At 47.7% G+C, this 16,757-nt stretch overlaps 1 protein-coding gene across 6 annotated transcripts in view; it reads left to right on the top strand.

Annotated features, from left to right (window-relative positions):
* Pmfbp1 (polyamine modulated factor 1 binding protein 1) overlaps positions 1 to 14,165 on the top strand; it is a 52,146-nt gene extending 37,981 nt beyond the window's left edge. For 4 of the 6 annotated variants that reach the window (XM_021170690.2, XM_021170695.2, XM_021170693.2 and 1 more), the window contains 11 exons: positions 1,294 to 1,483; positions 1,627 to 1,780; positions 3,024 to 3,191; positions 3,451 to 3,588; positions 7,209 to 7,373; positions 7,919 to 8,086; positions 8,401 to 8,568; positions 9,468 to 9,571; positions 10,121 to 10,195; positions 13,155 to 13,390; positions 13,913 to 14,161. In XM_021170690.2, the coding sequence (XP_021026349.1) occupies positions 1,294 to 1,483; positions 1,627 to 1,780; positions 3,024 to 3,191; positions 3,451 to 3,588; positions 7,209 to 7,373; positions 7,919 to 8,086; positions 8,401 to 8,568; positions 9,468 to 9,571; positions 10,121 to 10,195; positions 13,155 to 13,390; positions 13,913 to 13,929 (1,583 nt within the window). In that variant the 3' untranslated portion in view covers positions 13,930 to 14,161. Of the gene's footprint in view, positions 1 to 1,293; positions 1,484 to 1,626; positions 1,781 to 3,023; positions 3,192 to 3,450; positions 3,589 to 7,208; positions 7,374 to 7,918; positions 8,087 to 8,400; positions 8,569 to 9,467; positions 9,572 to 10,120; positions 10,196 to 13,154; positions 13,391 to 13,912 lie in introns of all 6 variants that reach the window. The other 2 variants (XM_021170691.1, XM_021170694.2) reach the window with 2 other exon arrangements.
* The last annotated feature ends 2,592 nt before the right edge of the window (positions 14,166 to 16,757 follow it).

Below are 16,757 nucleotides of genomic sequence, written 5' to 3' on the forward strand. Positions count from 1 at the left end.
CACACAGCTGCCCCCACACACACACAGCTGCCCCCCCAGACACACACAGCTGTTCCAAACTAGAAAATAATCTCTTCTGTGCTTGTTTTTATGGTTTTTTTTTAAGTCTTCCTGACTCCTTTTTACAAAATATCTGATTCCTTCTTCAGAGACACCATCTCTTCTTCCCAGTATACCAGACTGGAGCACTTCAAGAAAGGAATGGGAGGACTCTGTTTAAACAAGAGTAGGGTGAAGAAACACACTCAACCCCCCCCCCAAAAAAATATAATGTATGTGTGTACACACACACAAAAATCCCCAATGACAGTTCAACCAGGCCTCTTTCCTCAGCGGAAGAAGGGGGTGGGAAGGATATTGCTGGAAGTCTTCTCCAATCAAATACATTCCTGTTTGTTTGTCTTCATTTATTTGAGACACTGTCACACTATGTGGCTTTGGCTGGCCTAAAATGCACCGTGTAGACCAGGTTGGTCCCCTAAGGCTCTTCCTACCTCTGCCTCCAGTTTACACCACTGTGCCCAACTTTGCCCTGGGACTTTCCTAATGTGTTCTTTCCCGTCCACGGGTCTCTGGTTACTGCCTCCAGTCTCAGCATCTCTCTCAGGCCATCGTCAAGCTTCTGATCGCCCTCTGATCTACCTTCTTGCCCAGCCGCAGCCTCCCATTGTCCATCCCAGCTTAACCAGTCATCCCTCTCCCGCAAGCTCTTTACAGTACATTTGTTCCAACAATCCCCTCCCTAGAACAATCCTCCTCCTAAGTGTGAGTCAGCCTCTCTCCCTCCTCACAAGTCCATCCACATCTGTCGCAGCTGAGTCCAGGGACTGGGTGAGTTTAGCACAGCAGAGTTCTCAGGCCGGGATGTAGCTTGGTGGCAGAACATGTGCTATGCTTTGTGTGTGCTTGGTCCCCAGCACCAATGAATGAATGAATGAATGAATGAATGAGTGAATGACATTTCTGTATTTTCTGTAATAGGTGGATAATCATAATATTCACCAGACTAAACTCCTTGAGGACCAGGATGTGTCCCTACTGGCAGAATGAGCTACACAGGAGATACTGAACAGTTTCTAGCAATTTGTTTCATTTTAGTCAGGGAGGAATCCATGGCTGACGGGTAGTTGAAGGCAGACAATTTAGCAGAGCTCCTGATGGTATCAGGAGAGGCAAAGACAGGCTGAGAACTGAAGTGCATGCTTCACGGAATAAGAGAGTTAGTCTTTAGTGAGCCCTGACCAAGCATTCGATGCGCTCCCTCCCACACGGAGCCCTCCTTGGCTTCTTCAGATCAGAATCTAGCCCAGAGTAAGGAGGAAGCGCACCTCTCTGCCAGCAGCCTAGAGGATGCTCATCGGAAAATCGAGAACTGCCTTCTCCAGGACAAGCGGAAGGAAGAAGTCATTAAGGATCTGCAGAGCCAGTTGCATAAGCTACAGGAGTCGTCTTCGGAAATTGAGGAGGAACGAAAACACAACAGGTACCCAGGCCCCAGCCCCCCAGCCCCACAGGTTGGCAGCGGCCCAGAAGGAGGGTAGTAAGATGGCAGGTCCTAGGGTGGGACCATCTCCCCAGCCCAGCACCACAGGCTCTGAAGTTCTTCCTGGGACCACCTTGCTGTAGGCAACGGTTACAGGAACTGAGCTCGGAACTCTCTGAAGGCCAGAGAAGGCTTTCGAATGCAGAGAAGGAAAAGTCACTGCTTCAGAAGACACTGGATGAAGACGAAAGAAAGATAGATGAGCTATTTCACAGTACCCAAGTCTCTGAGCAAAAGGTGAGAAAGCAAGCAGGTAGGCAGCCTGGACTGCCTGAGACCGAGTAGTTCAGTCTGTATAACTTTCCAGACATTTGCGTTAGACCGCTATGCCAGCCACTTATGAAGAACCAGTTCCCATGGCCGATAGTAAGTGCTTTCAAAGATTTTGTTTAAAAATAACCAGAGGACAATGCAGATTGCCATATTGGTTACTTGGTTGTAATAAAAGAGCAATTCCAAGGAAACTACTTATTTGGGTTTATGTCCATCAGTGGGTCTGAGTCCATCATGGCAGGGTAGGGGTGGGGGTGAGGAAGGGATTGGTAGACATGCTGGCTGGAACAGGATGGTTTTGAGGTCTCAACATAAGCCACAAGCACAAAGCAGAAATAGGACAAGGCCTTACATTCTCAGAGCCCATTCCCAGTGACGTACTTCCCCCAGCAAGACCATGCCTCCTAACCTTCCCCTGAAAACAGTGCCAACAACTGGGGACCTGGTATTCAAATGCTCACCTCCTGACCCTACCACTCTTCTGATGGTCGCAGGCTGCCTTTGTCCATCGATTGAAAGTCTCTGATCCCCAACACATCCATTTTGTGCTTTCTTTTTTTTTTTTTTTTTTTTTTTTTTTTTTTTTTTTGGTGTTTGTGTTTTTTTCTTTTTTTTTTTTTTTTTTTTTTTTTTTTTTTTTTGGTTTTTCGAGACAGGGTTTCTCTGTGTAGCCCTGGCTGTCCTGGAACTCACTTTGTAGACCAGGCTGGCCTCGAACTCAGAAATCCGCCTGCCTCTGCCTCCCGAGTGCTGGGATTAAAGGCGTGCGCCACCACGCCCGGCTCATTTTGTGCTTTCTAAGATTTGCTCACCCACCCCTCCCCTTCCCTTTCTCCCTCTTGCTCCAGGCCTCGCTCGCTCCGGCCCATAAGGTTCTTTATTATTTGTTTCTCATTACAGATGGTTGTGAGCCACCATGTGGCTGCTGGGATTTGAACGACATGACCTCTGGAAGAGCCGTCGGTGCTCTTAACCACTGAGCCATCTCACCAGCCCTTGCTTTTCATTCAAAAAGTTGGTTAAATGGGCAAGAAGGTCGCCATTCTAGCAACTGGACCCCTTACATAAATTGGTTTAGTTATTACAGAGCATTGAAGTAAATGTTCCTACCACATTTGCTGAGGCCCCTCCTTTGTGTAGAACTGTCTGGATTTCTTTCCCCAAATACAATAGTATGGAACTGACTTCTCCCCACCTACCCTTTCAGCAAAGGGAGCTAACAAACTCCATAAGGAAGCTAGAGGAGGAACTTCTGGAGATAAAGGGGCTCTTGGAGGAGAAACGAGAGCAACTGAAGAAGAGTAAGGAACAGGAGAAAGCTCTGGAGGAAGAGATCGAGGCTTTGCGACAAGAAGCTAAAAGGAAAGAGAAGATGGTGAGAGACAGAGGATCTGGGAAGATCAGACTACGCATGCGCGGGGGGGGGGGGTTTAGGAGGGCAAGAGGGTGCCTGCCACTCAGTCAGGGAGCTCAGAGCTCAGCAGAGGATGCAGAGAAGGGGAGCAGTCAGGAGGAGAGGCAGGAGCTCTGTGGAGCCACAGGGCAGAGAAGGGGAGGGGAGGGAAGGAGTTTCAGATTAACCCCTCTCTGTCTGGGGGGGATGGGGTGGGCTTCCCTGTTTAATGGGGGAGCAGGCAAAGGAGCACTTGAGGAAGCTGGAAGAAGAGAAGGAGAACCTGCAGGCGGATTTGAACTCCCGTTCCTCACACCTGGACTCCTCTCTCAACAAATACAACTCCTCCCAGAAAGTCATCCAAGAGCTCAATGCGGAAGTGAGTAGAAGCAGCCCCAAAGAGGGGATCCTCGACTTCGACTTCGCACCACCGTCCTCTTCTCTCTGCCTTCACTGGCTACAGGCGCTGAGGCCCTGGCAGCTCATCTCCTGTCTTTTAATGGGTGAGGGAGGTGGCTACAGATGCTGGTATCTGAGGTGGGAAATGAGGAGGGTGCGGTTTGGTTCCTCCATAAGTAAAAGGTTTCTTTTCGTACTTGGGGAACCCCTGCCCCAAACTACCTGGAATTTTCCACCAAATCTTCCACCGTTCCAAATTAGACAAAGAACTCTGAACTCTGTTGTTTGGAGCTACTTGAGAGAGAACACCGTCAAACCTAATTGGAAAGCACAGAAAGGTGCCAGGCGAGGGTCCTTTGGTTCTGGCTCGCGTTTCGTTCTGCAGATGAAAGGCACAGGGCTGTGACTTCTTCCAGGAGCTGCTCTTGAATTTGTTCATTCTCTTTATGAGGATGTACCCTCCCTCCACGTCCCTCTTAACAGAGTATACATCACTGTGATCCCCCATTTACAAAGGAAAGAAAGGCTGAATCCCAGGGCCACTAATTAGCAAGTGATGGGATGAACGAGTGTTTGAACCTGGATCATCCAAACTCTAATGCAAGCCGTCTTTCTCCAGCACGCAAGGTGATGCTTCCCCCAGCGGAATATATTATACCTTTCTGGACAAGAAAAAAAATACATAGTACTTAGAAGACCAGTCTCTTGAGCTACAAATGAAAACCCAGGCCTCCCTGAATCTTTCATAATACAAAAAAATCTGAAGTCGCAGGACAACTCTAAGCTTAAATTGAGCCCTTCCTAACAGCACTTTGTGACGCCCTGTGGTAACAAGAAGGTCACATGTCTGAGCCAGTGGTGATGTGACCAACAGCCATATCTTGCCCCTGAGAACTGAGGGGCTGACCTTGCACTTGTAATTGACACTAACTAGTTTTGAGTTTACACAGTGTATGGTGGCAGGAACTGGCATTCCTGGAGTCTTGTCCTCTGGAGCAGCAAATCTGGAGGTCTTGGTCGCTCTGCTTCCAGGGGAGACTCCTTCTGTCTAAGGCATGCTGCCGGAATGTTCAGTATGAGCCTGATGTCAAAAGTTAGCCGTGTAGATCTAGAAGAAAGAACGCCAATATCAGAATCCCTCTGCTCCAAAAGTAAAGGGGATCTGGTTGGGGTTTTTTTTGGGGGGGGTGGTGGTAAACATTTTCAACTTTTTTTTAAGAGGGTGCCATCATTGAGAGTCAAGGTAGAGCCTTCTTTGTTTTCAAAGATTTATTTTATGTATATGAGTACACTATAGCTGTCTTCAGATGCACCAGAAGAAGGCATGAGATCCCATTACAGATGGTTGTGAGCCACCATGTGGTTGCTGGGATTTGAACTCAGGACCTCTGGAAGAGCAGTCAGTGCTCTTAACTGCTGAGCCATCTCTCCAGCTCATTTTCAACTTTTTTTTTTTAAGTTCAACTTTTGTAAAAAGCATTTCCCATAGATGTGATAGATCCACCGAATCAATGGTAGCTATCAGAAATGGCTTAAGTTTGCTTTCTAAAGATGTACTTCCTTTCATCAATATTCTATATTCTATTTTGGAATTTTTGCTATTTGAAAACAAGGAACTATTCAAAAGTAAGAACTTTTGAATTTATTGACTGTCTCGCGTCCCCACTATATTTTGTAAGCTTGCTTATACATTACAGTCGGCTTTCTGTTTATTCTCACGAGGTGTGCGCTTGCGTACGTGCATCTTCGCTGCTAGAGATGAAGCCCCAGGTCTTTTGTACACTAGGCCCATGAACTCATTTATCTTGAGGCAGGGTCTCACTAGCCCAGGCTGGCCTCAAACTCACGGCCCTCCCACCTCTGTTTCCTACATGCTGGGATTAAAGGCACGCGCCACACCTCCAGCTCATGGGTCGTTTTTTAGTAAGATAATTAGACCATTTGTAAACAACACGGTTCTCTAAATATTTCTTTGTAATATTTATCTTTGTTTTATTTGTCTTGCCTTATCACATTGGGCGGTATCTTCGGTTTGATGACAGGCTGCAGCGCTAGTAGGCATCTTGTCCTTTGCTCTTAAGGCCACGCGCCGGCTTCAGTACAATGTGCCCGATGGGCTTAGTGCTGCCTTTATTGGCTTCCTTCAGTTCCTCCGTTAGAGGTTTGTCAGTATAGGTGTTGAATTCTGTCAAATGCCTACTTCTTATGGTGAAGGTAATAGCATCTTTCTCCTTAACTCAGTACTATAGCAAAAGTAATCATAGTTGTGACTCCTCTTTGTGTTTCTAGTTTGGCTCCTGCTCTCTCTCTCTCTCTCTCTCTCTCTCTCTCTCTCTCTCTCTCTCTCTCTCTCTCTCTCTCAGATTTTTTTTTTTATTATATGTAGGTACCCTGTAGCTGTCTTCAGACACACCAGAAGAAGGCATCAGATCTCATTACAGATGGTTGTAAGCCACCATGTGGTTGTTGGGATTTGAACTCAGGACCTTCAGAAGAGCAGTCAGTGCTCTTACCTGCTGAGCCATCTTGCCAGCCCACAAAATTGTTTAAAAAAAAAAAACTGCCAAAGTTGTGTCCAGTAAGACCCCCACCCCTTGCACCATACAATATTTGAATCTCTAATTAAACACCTGAAAACTTACGGTTTATTTTACAACTATTTCGTGCCTATTTTGTGTTGGGCTCTGAGGTCCAACAAGGAGGCAGAGGTGACCAAAATACATACAGGGCTGGGTAGGCAGAATGCTGAATCATATCTGTGAGCTGGTGTTGGGTTCTAGTTCTGCGTGTGTGCAGGTGCACATGGGCATTCGTGAACATATATGTGTGGTGCATGTGGAGACCAGAGGACAACTTCAGATAAATTCCTCGTCTGTCATCTGACTTTTTTTTTTTTCTGAGACAGGGTCTTTCAGTGACCTAGAAATCACCAAACAGGGTAGTCTGCTTGGCCTGTGAATCCCAGAGGGTTACTTATTTAACGTCCCCAGAACTGGGATTATAAGAGCATACTGCAATACCCAGCATCTTTTAAAAAAAAAAAAATTTATATAAATGTATGTATGGTTTGGCTACATGTATCCCTGTGAACCACATGCATGCCTACGGAAGCCAGAAGAGGGCATCAGATCCCCCAGGACTGGAGTTACAGATGGTTGTAAGCCACTATGTGAGAACAAGGAATTGAACTTGGGTCCTCACTGGGCCATCTCTCCAGCCCCGAGATCCATCTTTTTAAAACAGGTTCTATGAATCTAACGCAAGTCCTTGAAAGCACTGTATGGACCAAGCTATCTCCCCAGCGCTATCTCCCCAGCCCAGACAGACAGCTTTGCATCTATGAAACATATCTTATCTACTTAGCAGGTCCCGGAGCTTTTTTTTTTTTAATATTGGCGATATGGTAGCCATAAAGGGAAACGAAGCTGGAGAGATACCAAGCAGCTCAGAAGGGGCTCTGCTCTTCCTATCAGGGAGGTGGAGATGTGTGCATGCACAACAGCAGCTATGACAAAGAGCCCAATTCCTGTCTGCCCCCTACAGTCGCGCATCTGTGCATGCCAGGAACAGCCTTGATAGTGATGTTCTTGTTCCCTAAAGATAGCCCGCCAGAAAGACTCCATCATGATTCTGCAGACACAGCTGGATTCGGCTATCCAGAAAGAGAAGAACTGTTTCCAGAACATGGTTAGTAAAGAGGCTTATGAGGAACTTGTGCGGAAGTCGGGCAACTGCCAGGACGACCTGACACAGGCCCTGGAGAAGGTAAGGCCACGCCCACTCTCTGCCAAAGAAGTAGTCAAAGAAACTCAGGGGCTACAAGTGGACAGGAGTCAATTTCTTGTATGACTGACACTCTTCAGTGCTTTTTAACCCTTGCACGGACAGGGCGGTCTGTCCAACGAAGGCCTGCGTTCTCTTAGTTTTATAAGTTGGTGTCCTCGGCTTCGTGGTAGGGTGGCAGAGATGGTAATATCGAACCAGTCTTCCTGCTCACTGGTGATTCACAGACAGGGTTTCCCCCAAAGTCTGGATTGTCAGGGGAATCCATGCCCCGTCTCTGGTGGTCATGTCTACAGATCGGTGAAAAAAAAAAAAAAAAAAAAAACTGGAAATGGAATGAGGAGGGATGAAAGACTGGGAAGAGAGGTGAAAGCCACCAGCTCTCCCTCCCCTTCCCTCTGGACCACCTGCAACCTGACCATGGGCACCACCACAGAGAGGGCCTGGGACCTTCTGTACTAAAGACTCAGCAGAGAAGACCAAGGACCCTGGAGGCCACTCTAATCCACTCTGTTTTCTGCTGAAAGCTCACTCAGGCAACCTCAGAGACAAAGAACCTGAATCGCTCCTTGCAACAGACCCAGGAGAGGAAAGCTCAACTGGAAGATGAAATCGTGGCTTACGAGGAAAGGATGAAAAAGCTCAATATGGAGTTAAAAAAACTGCAGGGCTTCCAACAGCAGAGCGAGCAAGAGGTCAGAGTCTGGGGGTGGGGGAGGGGATGCTCACTCGGGCTCCCTTCCTATTAGAGGTCCACAAGGTCACCTTTTGCAGGCAGAATTATTTAGCACTCAGCCAGTACCCTTTGGCTGCTGGGTTCACTCCACCTTCTCCGCTTGTGGACTGACAGGCAGGCAAGGAAGGAAGATCAGAGCAGGGGCGCCCTCTGCTGGTCACTGGAAATTAAAGGCACACACCCCTGCACTCCCCCCAAGCCAGTCTTCTCCTCCTTGCCTGGTCCCGTCCCTACTACCCCTCCCCAATCCCCTCACTTTGCACTCCTGAGTAGGTGCACAACTTTGACAAGAAACTGGAGGAGATGAGCAACCAGGTGTTGCAGTGGCAGAGGCAGCACCAGAGTGACCTTAAGATGCTGGCAGCTAAGGAGTCACAGCTCCGAGAATTCCAGGAGGAAATGGCGACCCTAAGAGAGAGCCTCCTTGCAGATGAGAAAGAGGTGGGCACAGTTTGGATTCTGTCACTTCCTCTCCACCCCTCCTGACTGGGCAGTTTGGGGGGGGTGGGAGGATGGAAGGAACCAGGTGTACACACACACACATACATACATACACACACACATACACACACACACACATACATACATACACACACACATACATACACACACACATACATACACACACATACGTACACACACACACATACATACACACACACATACATACACACACACATACATACACACACACACATACGTACACACACACACATACATACACACACACACGTGTACACACACACGCATGCATGCATTATTCAGCAGGGAGCAGAGTCTGGATACTTCTGGGTCATTTCTAACCAAGACAAAGCCTGGTCCCAGCAAAAGACTGGGACATCAGTTTCCACTCACAAAGATGCCCCCCCACACACACACACACCCTGGTTTGCTGCCCTCTGAGCATGTCCTGCTAGTTTTTGCCATCCAAGCAGTTAAGAAGCTTTCTAGACAAGCCACACATCCAGCAACCAGAGCAGGGACATCCATGGCAGACCCCAGGGCCCTTGCTCAACTGAAAAAGAAGCACCTCTCCTTCCTGGCTGTCTTCTTCCGTTGGCTGGGTTTACACTGCTGTTTTAGAACAAGTCACTCCACTGCCGTTAGCCTGAGAATCATTACTATTGGTGGACATATCAGCCACGAACAGCGCCTCCTCCGAGGTGTCACCACTGGGAGGTACGCAGGTTCTGCATGTGGCAGCTCTAGCCTCAGGTTGGACAGCAGAGCTGATTTTTTTTTCTTTTCTCAGACAGAAGAATCCAGTATTTGGGGGAGGGGGAGGTAGCAGTCGGTGTTCTCATCCCTTATAGTCTTGTTTTCCCTTCCTGTGTGTAAAGCCGTACTCCCCGCCAGCAAAGCTAACACCCAAAGAAACCTGTAGGCACCGCCGGGAGAATGACCAGATTATGAACAACGTGGAGCAATGGGCAAAGGAGCAGAAGTGAGTATTTGAGACAGAGGTAGGGAGGGTCCCAAGGCCAGGAAGAACTGAGAACCACAGTGACAAGTCAGTCACACAGGCTTGCCAGAGAACTCACAAGAACTGAGAATCAGACTGAGGGGTCTCACCCTTGCAGGCCATCATGCAAACCCTGCTATATAGCAACAGAGTAACAACCAATGGGAGGACCTGTTCCCAGGAGGTCCAAGCTTCCTCTTCCTAAATTGGGATCCAACCTTGCAAAGCCCGCAGCATAGCAACAGAGTAGCATCAGAAGCACAGGGCCCGATTCCTTGAGGTCCAAGCTTCCTCTTCCTAAATTGGGATCCAACCTCACTTGGAATCCAATCCCTTGCAGACCAAGGCATCAGTAGAATGAGAGTCCCTTTGTGACTGACAAGGCTCTCCCTCTAGGCAAGAGGTGATTGATGGGGGGCGGGAGGTGGGCAAGGAGCCAGCAGAAACCCTCCTGGGAAGACCCAGTGCCCATCAGTCAGTTTCTAGCAGCTCTAGGGAAAAGTCATCCCTCCCCCGTGTGTTTTGTTACAGGATTGCCAATGAGAAGTTGGGAAACAAGCTGAGAGAGCAGGTTAAATACATTGCCAAGTTGACTGGCGAAAAGGAGTAAGTCTTCCTCCCTGGACAGTTGCCTCTTGGGACCGCCCCTGGTTGAATGACATTCTGTATGGGGACCAGCGCCGCCCCCAGGGGAAAAAACAACAAAACCAAACTAAGATCCAGGCAGACCCTGAGACCCGAAACAGTTCCTTTGCAACACTAACATGTCACTTGACTACACTGGACCTTAATACCCTCCCCCTCAGTGGCGATACAGTGAGAGATCACACACCTCCTTCTTCCACTCAACTCCTGTGAGTTTCAGAGGCTGGGGGCATTAAGAAAAGACTGAGTAGTGGCAGACAGGACTATGTGTATGGACTAAGTGGCTGGAAGAGATGTCCAGGAACGAAGGCGAAAGGAAGCCATGGCTCGCTGCTTTCAAGGCAGGAAGTCCAGGATGAAGGTTCCTCTGCTTGACCTTGTCCTCGGGAAACTGAGGCACCTTTACTTAGGGTCCTACTCTCCCTGTGACCCTGCTTCACCTCCTGGTCAAAGGTTTGTCTATTGGGAGTGAGGCATGGATGTGTAAGGGAGGTTGAGGACAGAGGTGAAGAAATGAGTGTCTAAAAGTGGAATCTTGGGGGCGGTAAAGGTTCAGGCAGTGACATGACCTAGGGTAAGGGTTCCCAGGCTTTTTCCATGGAACATAGAGACTACCATGATTGGCAGTCCAGGAGGGTGTGGAGAGGGTTTGCATGTGTCAACGTTGGCCAAAGCAGCAGTTGCCCCACGCTCTGTTATGAGGGCTGAGAATGTCAATGTCTCTGACATCTGAATCCCATCTGGGAGCAAGCTTCATCCTGAGCTTGGATAATGGGTTGAAGAGAAGAACAGAACCACCGTGAATGGAGAGTACGAAGCCAAGGCTGGGCTTTGGATGGGCTGTTCGGAATATAGAAGACACACATACACTGGTAGAAGAGAAGGGTCCATACTAGACCCTGCCTAGGGGCACACGGACTGGCGAGCTACAGGAAAAGAGGCAGGATTTTCAGAGAGCAAGTGGATAAACCATGTGACCAGCGAGGAGGCTGGGGATCAACCCTGTTACGGGATTGCTCTAAAAAGGACCGTGATACTTTTCAGTGGAGGGGGGGGGGACATTCTATGAAAAGATTTAGCTAAAATAACAGTTGTCATACTCTCAAAACCCCACACCCAGTGGTACAGGCCACCATAGGTTCAAGGCCTGCCTAGGCTACAGATCTAATTCAAGACAAGACTGGGCAATTTAGTGAGACCCCGTCTCAAAAATTAAAAATTGGAAAAAAAAGTGCTGGGGACATAGACTAGTGGTAGAACACTTGTATGGTTTGAGCAAGACTCTCAGCTCAATCTCTAGGACTGACAAAAAAAAAATCAGAATGTACTAGATAACTACAGGCTTTTTAAAATATTTTACTAAGTTCCAGAGAAAGCCTTTTTCACCATGAACTCATTTCTAAAATTCCTTGGTCTTATTTGGAGGGAAGCCATTCTAATAATAATAACAATAGTGATAATGATAATAATAATAATAATAATAATAAGTCAACTAATAATTGTTATTCAGTATGTGGGAAGCAGCATTCTAAGTGTTTTTCACACATTGTCTTAATCTTTGAGAGACCTCACGAGCTGAGAATACAGGCACTCCTTGACTTAAGGTGGGGCTGTGTCTGGATAAACTCATTGTAAGTTGAAAATGTTATCCATGCAAACACGCATTTAAAACTCAGTTTGCCGTGTGTAGCAGCTTGGTCCCGCAGTGGCCTGTAGAGCATTGGCTGTGGTCGCCTGCAAGCTCCAGCTCATAGCCATTTCCCAGAATCCCCTGAGAAACCTGGGCCACATCTTGCCAGTCAGAAAAAAAAAATCCAAGTTCAGAGCATGCTTTCCTATTGTGTATCATTTTCATGCTGTTTATGAAGCCAAAAATAGTCTAAGTCAAAGCACTGAGCCAGGGCTTCTTCATTTCAAAGAGGAAAGAAATGGACCCAAGGGCTGAATGTCCCCCCTGTCCCTGTAGAGTCTTCTGTCATCCACTTCTCTCAAGACTTGTTAGGAGAAATCCATAAGCTGATAATAGTTGTCATCTATTAAGCCACAGAGAAGACACTAAGTTATCGTTCCTTTGCCCTATATCCCTGTCTCTACCAATGCATCTGTGAAATGGGAAGAAAAAAATTGACCGTGTTCTCAACAGAGCCAGGAATCCTATACTTTCTCCTCTTCCAAAAGGGGAGTAGAGAGATCTAGAGTGTTGGCTTTGGGTGAGAGAGCTTCCCAGACAAAGCTGTGAGCACCCAAAGTGAGAACAGTTAGAGCAGCCTTCTGGTTCTTCTGCCTGATTTCCATCATTTGTCAAACTGAATCCTTCCAAAACAGACTTAATTGTCCCCGTCAAAAGTATAGATGAGGGCTGGCGAGATGGCTCAGCAGGTAAAAAGACAGCTCTTCTGAAGGTCCTGAGTTCAAATCCCAGCAACCACATAGTGGCTCACAACCACCCGTAATGAGATCTGATGCCCTTTTCTGATGTCTCAGAAGACAGCTACAGTGTACTTATGTATAATAATAAATAAATCTTTGGGCCGGAGCAAGCAGGGCCAGCCAGAGCGAACAGAGTTGACCCGAGTGAGCAGAGGTCCTAAAATTCAATTCCCAACAACCACATGAAGGCTCACAACCATCTGTACAGCTACAGTGTACTCACAAGCATAAAATAAAATAAATAAATCTTTTTTAAAAACTAGAGATGAGAAGCCTGGAGCTGGCAGAGTGGTCCTCCACCTGGGTCTTCCTCACTCTTGGGTCTAAGCTGCTGTTATGATCCCATAACAGGGCCTATGTAAGAACCCAGCTCTGAAAAAGTAGGCCCTCCCCACCCCTCCGCTGTGACACTTTCTGGGTTCTTTCCAACAAGGAGGCAAGAAGGCCAAACCGCCACCTGCCTTCCTCACCTCCCTCTCCCTTCCCACAGCCACCTCCACAATGTAATGGTCCACCTGCAGCAGGAGAACAAAAAGCTGAAGAACGAGATAGAAGAGAAGAAGCTAAAGGCCGGGAACCCGAGGATCTGTGTCAAGGCCTTAGCCCCAAACAAACTGGAGCCTTCTCAAAAGGGAAAGCTATGCTGTGCCCTGGGCTGGAGAGGGATACCCCAGGACCTGACACCGAAAACGGACCTCAAGTACATGGGATTACCTCACTCCTCAGGTGCCTGCACCACGAGCTCTTTACTACTGTGATGTCTCCTCTTGTCCCACAAACCAAAACAGCAATAATGTGACTTTTTTTTTTTTTTAAAGATAGTTGGGGTAGAAGTCATAAAGGAAGAAGAAGACAGGTTACTACAAACCTTTGGTCACCCACTTAGCTTGCCTAGGACCAGTGGTCGGACCTTCCGACATCTGCAGTGTCCCTTAGATCTGAGAAGGTTGGGGAGAGATGAAAGAAGTACCTCGGATCTCAGACCTATCTCCTCCCCAGACTCAGTCCTGTTGTGGGATGTAGGGAAAAGAGGGAAGGGAAAGACTTCTTCCTTCTGTTACGTGGCTGGAAACCCCACAAGAGCAGCCCCAGCCCTCCACTCACCCTGGGCTATGCCTATGGTTCATCCCATGACACCCCAGTGTCACCCTACAACAGGGCTGCCTAGCCATGAGGCTGGTCCTCAAGGAGTTGGCGATTCATTTCTCCCCAAAGTAAAGCTCTTATTTCTTCCCTGCCTCCCCCCAGGCTCCTCCTACTGCTAGAATCGGCTCTTCACTCAAAGCATCACTGCTACAGGTTTTCAGAGGACATTGAGTCCCCACCCCTCTTTCTTGACCGGAACCAGCTCCTACAGTCGTCCGTCAAGACCCCTGTCTAGTTTGCAAGCCGTTATGCTTTGCTGAGTTTTGTCTACCTCCTTAAGTAGAGTTGTAAGACCCCACTCCCCCCAGCCTCTGGGCCCAGACTCTGAAATAAAGATACAAACAACAAGGCCTCCCCATGAACGCCTGCTGTCTGAGGTGTCTCCCCAGCATCCCGCTCATCCCTGTTTTCCACAGGTCAAAACATGGCGGCCTCTTTACTTCTATAGAAGAAACAATGTTCCCAAAGTAAGCTACTAAGTTACCTGAATTAGTGTCTTTCCCCACCCCCAACCCCACCCTCATGTCTCTGTCTGGAATTTTAAATATAAAAGGAAAATCTAGAAGCCCCTTTTTTTCACCCCCAAAAAGGGACACAGTTCTAGGACCCAAAAGAAAGTGCTAGAAATAAGTGATGTATTTTCCAAGTGGTGGAGGTGGAGCACACCATCTGTTTCCTCCTTGGCTGCCATATTACATTCCTCCTTTTAACAAGTTTACTTTTTTCCCCAGCCAGGGCAATACAAGTAAAATTCCATTATAACAAACTCCAAGGACAGCTAAACTATTTTATTGTGGTAGGATTTTGTTAAGCGGAGTCCATGTCTGGAATTCATATTTCTAGTCTATAGGAAATAGAGACAAATAGCTACCAGGGTAAAATAAGAAATGGAAGCGCTTGCATTTCTGGGAGGGTGCGAAGAGGGGAGGAAGCAGCCCACTGGTGGGCAATGACTCAAATACTCTCGCCTCCCTCCCCAGTTAAATCAAGGCCAAGAAAATTCTGTTAACCGCGGTTTCGACCTCGCCAGTGTGCAGAAGGGCTCAGTTCCAATGAGCAGAGAGAGGAATGGGGTACTGAGAAGCTCTGGAAACTTCTCTTGTGGTGTTTGATGTCTTTCTGCTTAAGTGCTTCTAACTGTGTCCACCCCACCCCCACCTGGTTTAGAATAGCTTTTATTTCCTAGAGAAAAGTAGACATAGCTGGAAAAGAGAAACACCTAAAACCAGTGAGACCCACGCCATCCTAGTCTTAGCCACGGCCCATTTATTCAAACCCAAGTTCAATATCCTTGAAGTACGAAAGCCAGTCTTCTAAAAAGGCAGGCTTATCTCCATAATTCATGAAGAGGTTTCATCCACATTGGCCAAAATTGCAACCTCCAGATACTGTGAATGTAGCATAGTCATCTAAAGCTGTCTGTCGTTCACTTCCTCTGGGGGTGACTATATTAGATCAAAGCAGGAGTGAACTATGGGAAGCAGGGAGATTGGAGTGTTTTACTCTTTCACTCAGTCAGCTAGCTGTAAAAGCTCAGGTTGGAGGAAGACCAGAGTAGGCAGAGAGAATAGACTGTGAGGACGCAGGAGGGGTGGGAGGAGGCTAATGTTCCTTAAGAAGTAACCGAAGAAGTCGGTCTCTTCAAAGCCATGTAATAGCTGATACTAAAAAGAAATGGTGGTGGCAATCCATCTTTTAGTTTTTAAAGTTCTACAAAGTGGGACTAGCAGGAAACTACCTCTGCGTGATAAAAGCTCCCTCTGACCCAGGCAGTGGTGGCGCTCACCTTTAATCCCAGCACCCAGGAGGCAGAGGCAGGCAGATCTCAGAAGCCAGCCTGGTCTACCAAGCAAGTTCCAGGACAGCTAGGGCTACATGGAGAAACCCTGTCTTGAAAAAAAAAATGAACAAACAGAATAAAACAAAGCCCAAGAAGGCTCCATAGGAAAAGCCTACAGCTTCATGCTCAAAGCTAACAGATTACCTTGGCAGTTAAGAACAAGACAAAGATACCCACTTTTCCACTTTGGCCCCTGATGTTTAACACAGTACCAGTGATTGTAGCCAGAATGCTTTGGCAGAGAGAAGAAATAAAAGATACCCCAACTGGGAAAGGGGAGCTGATGAGGTGACTCAGCAGGTGCAGTGGTTTAAATAAGAATGTCCCCCATAGGCTTGGGTATTTAGACAGGTGGCCCCTCCTAGCTGCTGGCACTACCTGGGAAGGTTTAGGAAGCACAACTTGGCTGGAGAAAGTATGTCCCATGGGGTGGGCTTTGAGGATTATTAACCTCATCCCACTTCCTGCTTGCATTTAAAGATACAGCCTCAGCTTCCTGCTCCTGCCACCATGCCTACCACTTGCTGTATGCTTCCACTCCACTGCAATGGTCTCCTACCCCTCTCAAACAAACTCTTCTTGAAGTTGCCTTAGTCACGGTTTTATAGCACAGTAACAGAACAGCAACTAATATAATTGCAGGTTAAGGTGCTAGCTGAGCAAACCTGGATGTCTCAATGCCAGCCCTGGAACCCAGGTAAAAATGCTGGATGTGGTGGCACGCACCTGTAATCCCAGCACGCCTACAAGATAGGAGGGACACTCCTGGGCCAGCCTGGCGTATGCAGCAGGGCAGAACAAGAGAGACTCCACCTTAGTAAGGTGACTGGGGAGGGCGACTGATTAACTCTGTTCACAGGTGATATTTTATATCTGTGCTGGGAATGTAGTTCCATCAATCAAGTGCTTCCTGAGCAAGCACAAGGCCCCGAGTTCAACACCACATAAAACATGGATGATCCGGGGCCTAGCAAACACAGNAGTGGATGCTCACAGTCAGCTATTGGATGGATCACAGGGCCCCCAATGGAGGAGCTAGAGAAAGCACCCAAGGAGCTAAAGGGAACTGCAACCCTATAGGTGGAACAACATTATGAACTAACCAGT

This window comes from Mus caroli, chromosome 8 (assembly GCF_900094665.2).
Source record: "Mus caroli chromosome 8, CAROLI_EIJ_v1.1, whole genome shotgun sequence".
In the NCBI taxonomy this organism is placed as follows: domain Eukaryota; kingdom Metazoa; phylum Chordata; class Mammalia; order Rodentia; family Muridae; genus Mus; species Mus caroli.